At 52.8% G+C, this 4,028-nt stretch overlaps 1 protein-coding gene across 1 annotated transcript; it reads right to left on the minus strand.

Moving 5' to 3' along the window:
* Positions 1–1,036: 1,036 nt before the first annotated feature.
* On the minus strand, positions 1,037–3,137 carry LOC103647781 (putative polyol transporter 1). The gene is made up of 2 exons (NM_001322985.1): positions 2,990–3,137; positions 1,037–2,894 (listed from the first exon to the last, which is right to left on the minus strand). The coding sequence occupies exons 1-2, from the start codon at positions 3,099–3,101 to the stop codon at positions 1,444–1,446; spliced, it is 1,563 nt and encodes a 520-aa protein (NP_001309914.1). The 5' UTR covers positions 3,102–3,137; the 3' UTR covers positions 1,037–1,443.
* Between the last annotated feature and the right edge of the window lie 891 nt (positions 3,138–4,028).

Raw genomic sequence — 4,028 nt, forward strand, 5'->3', positions numbered from 1 at the left:
CAATTTGAAACGGACATCTAACAACCGTGTTCAGAAGGCGACGCGAACGGCCAGCGGCGCTGAAGCTACGGCCTACGGGCACGGGCAGGCGGCCCCCAAGGTCTGGCACCTCTAACAAGCATTTGATTACAGAATAGAGAAGAATCTAGTTGTGTGTTAATGTTGTTTGTTTTGAATAATTTCTGGAAAGAAAAAAAAAAAGACATGGTGTGAAACACATCTAGCAACATATGGAATACGCGCCAACTTGTTTGCTCCAGAAAGCACAAAGCTGAGTAGAGCCGTTTCATATATGTTTTTCATGGGAGTGGCCACCCTTTGCGCAGTCCGATCGATCCAAGTCACTTGCCGCCATGACATGATGAAGAATTTATCGGGGTTTTTTTCCTGGAACAAACGGTTAATGAAGGACTAGTTTAGGAACCACATTTTCCTACGGGATTTTTATTTTCTCAAGAGAAATTAGTTCATTTTGCCTTGGAAAAATAAGAATCACTTGAGAAAACGTAGTTCCCAAACTAGTCCGAATTATTATTATTTTTCTAGAACAAACGGTGACCTTTTTTCATGAAGTAATTTTATTTTTTCAAAAGATTTTTATTTTTTCAAGAGACAAGGAATTAATTTTTCTTGAGAAAATATAAATCCCTTAGACCCCGTTTGTTTCGTTGAAATTGAACTCCATTTTAATAATTATGATTTAGACAAAACTAATTAAGTTCATAAATTTATATATGTAATATATTTGAATATTGTCCTAAATCATATAAGAGAGACAGTTATATATTACATTTATGTTATAGCGAAACAAGTAGAATAGTGTGTTATAAGTTATACATCGGAAAAATAGCATATAAATCTATAGAATCAATTTCCATCTCTCACCCCGTGAATTTGAGATAGGCTTATATGATAACTTTGGAAAGTGGTGAAATGTTAAATTCAAAAAAAAATAGTCTATTCTATGAGTAAGATTCCAATTCCTCGTAACGAAAGAAAAACAAACGGAACTTTAGAAAAATAAGTTATCAAACTAGCCCTAAAAATCCATTGAGTAATCCCAAAAGGAACATTGAGCATGGCATCTGGAAATTGGAACGCACAACACAACGTGGAAGCACATGGCACTTTTCTGCAGTTGCTACTGATTATTCTGGGTCCATTAGCCCTGCATTGTAGAACAGACACGCGCGACTCTGACACCACTAACTCCCGACATCGCACTATCCGCAAACGACGTCGAACGGGACAGGGAATGGTACTTCCAGATAGAAAACGAGCAGAAGAATCCCGGTTGGACGACGGCACCGAGTCACCGACCTCATAGGCCAATCTTATTCCTGCCCATCTGGTTACCATTTGCTCCAAAAAAAAAAAAATCTTGTCCGTCTATTCCAGTTGACCTCTGCCCGGGGACGAAGACGCTGTAGCCGCAGCCGCGCTTTACATCTTACTTGGCATGTACATTTCCACTTCCGCCACCTTCTCCTTGCCTGCTGTAGCGTCCTCTGCTTCAGCCATGTCGTCCGTGTCCGGCATGCCGAACAGCTTGCCCATCTCCTCCAGCGTCCGGCCGCGGGTCTCCGGAAGGCACGTGAAGAAGAAGACCCACGCGACGGCGGCGATGCCGGCGTAGAGGAAGAAGCTGCCGCCGATTGTGATGCCTTTCGAGAGGGACAGGAAGGTCATGGAGATGACGGCGCTGGTGACGCGGTTGCTGGCCACGCCCACGGCGAAGCCCAGCGCGCGCACCCGCAGCGGGAATATCTCCGAGGTGTACACGCCCGTGATGGGGCCGAGCCCGATGGAGAAGAAGGCGATGTAGGCCAGGGTGGACGCGATGCACAGGGCCACGGCCCACGCCACCTTGCCGTCCGGGTGGTGCCCCGCCACGGTCAGGCCCGCGCCGAGGCTGAGGAGCGACACGATCATCCCGCCCGTGCTGGCCAGCAGCAGCGGCCGCCGCCCCGCGCGGTCCAGCAGGAACGTGGCCACCAGGATGAAGAACGTCTTGGTCACGCCCACCGCGCAGGTCACGCCCAGCAGCTTGTTGTCGTCGGTGATCCCCGCGCTCTTGAACAGGCGGGCGCTGTACTGGACCACGGAGTCGCTGCCGGAGGCCTGCTGGAAGAAGTGGAGCCCGACGGCCGACAGCAGTATGCGCCGCACCGCCGGGGTCGGGGACAGGATGAGCTGCTTCCAGACCTGCGTCTCACTACTGCCGCCGTCTCGCCCCTTGTTGGGTACGGCGACCACGTCCCCGTCCAGGTCCCTGGGAATCCCCGCCGCGGCCTTGATGTCGGCCAGCCGCGCCGCGGCCTCCTCTGGCGTGGCCGAGGTCCTCTCCAGCACGACCCTGGCGTCCGCGAGGCGGCCCTTCAGGACCAGCCACCGAGGCGACTCGGGCATGCAGAACACCAGCAGCGCCAGCAGCGCGGACGGGACCGCGCCGATGGCGAGCATGACGCGCCAGCCGAGGTGGAGCGGGAGGCGCGCGAACGCGAAGTTGGACACGTAGCCGAGCAGGATGCCGATGTTGATGAACACCTCCGGAAAGGTCGTCAGGAAGCCCCGGGACGCCGCCGGCGAGATCTCGGCCGTGTACACGGGCGCGATCATGCCCCCGTAGCCCACGCCGACTCCGGCCACGAACCGGCCCGCCATGAGCATGCCGTAGTTCACGGCGAAGCCCATGAGCAGCGACCCCGCGAAGAAGATGACGGCGGCGAAGACCACGGTCAGGCGGCGCCCGATCCTGTCGGACGTGCGCGCGCCGGCGAAGGACCCGAAGAGCGAGTAGAGGCTCAGGATCCCTATCAGGATCTCCAGCTGCACGTCCGTGATCCTCAGGTCCTTCTTGATGTACATCGCCGCTCCACTCATCACCCCGATGTCTACAGGGTTGGTGAACAGAACATAAACTTCACCTACCAGTTACTCTTGCAAAGCAAAAGGCAAAACGTTTTGACAGCAACGGAAGAATGGCTACCATAGCCAAGGATGACGGAGGCCATGGAGGCGAGGATGGCACAGATGGAGGCGTACTTGACGTTGCCCTTTTTCCTCGGCTCGACGACCTTTGCCAGCTCGTCGGAAGCCATCGTTAACGGCTGTGCTTCTTTGATCTCCGATTAGAGATGATAAGGTGGTGTGCAGCGCTGTGCCTAACTCTTTGTGTTAAACGCGTGTATATATAGACAAAGAGCAATGATTGGAGATATATGAGCATGACCTCATCTCGCCAACGGTGACGTGACTTTTGGACCGCCAAGAATAGGCAGTTCAGCACTTGCACTTGAGCTCCACGCCTCGACCAATTTTATCTTTCTTGTGTTTCAGGGGGAAAAAACCCGGCAGAATTCATTACACATCCATGCATTCTTACCGGGTTTAAACCAACTTTGCAATGCAAAACACTGTTTTATATTATAGATGACATATTTATAGAGTAAAGTTTAAAATAGTTAGTAAAATATAGAGTGAGATAATTAGTCTGCTGTAAATAGTCTTTGGTGTGATGCTCTTAAATGAGACCGAATGGTTTAAATCATTTATTTTACACATATACACACACTAGTAACTTCTTGTTAAAAGCCGCTAGGAATTGGAGGCATGTCGGCGCCTCACGGGTGCCGCTGCTATCGGCTTGCTGACACGTGGCTGCGGACGCAGTTTTTTCTTCAATCCAACCGAAACGGAAGGAGCCATCCGCGTCGATCTCCGCCCCGGCCCCTCCCTCTCCGACCCACCAGGGCAGCTAGCGCCTCTAGGGCATCTCAGCGACTCAGCTCCTCCTCCCGCGTGGTGCCAGCCGCCACCTCGGCCTCGACGCCGGAAGCTTCCCCGCCACCCATGCCCCTTGTTGACCTCGTACCACGGCATCCCACTTTGTGCCCTCCTCCACGCGATGCCCATCGCCTTTCAGCTCCTCTACCAACCCACTCCCCTGCCCTCGCCGCTTGGGACCCACGCCGATGCGGCGGCGGCACACTGCGCCGAGGAGGAGCTATGTTGCCCTCTGCTCTCCT

This window comes from Zea mays, chromosome 2, assembly GCF_902167145.1.
Source record: "Zea mays cultivar B73 chromosome 2, Zm-B73-REFERENCE-NAM-5.0, whole genome shotgun sequence".
In the NCBI taxonomy this organism is placed as follows: Eukaryota; Viridiplantae; Streptophyta; class Magnoliopsida; order Poales; family Poaceae; genus Zea; species Zea mays.

Excerpts from the sequence above, each read along its gene's own strand:
- LOC103647781 (NM_001322985.1), bottom strand. The coding sequence starts at position 3,101 with ATGGCTTCCGACGAGCTGGCAAAGGTCGTCGAGCCGAGGAAAAAGGGC. Across the intron at positions 2,895-2,989 it reads CTCCGTCATCCTTGGCTATG|ACATCGGGGTGATGAGTGGA; the intron begins GTAGCCATTCTT and ends CCAACCCTGTAG.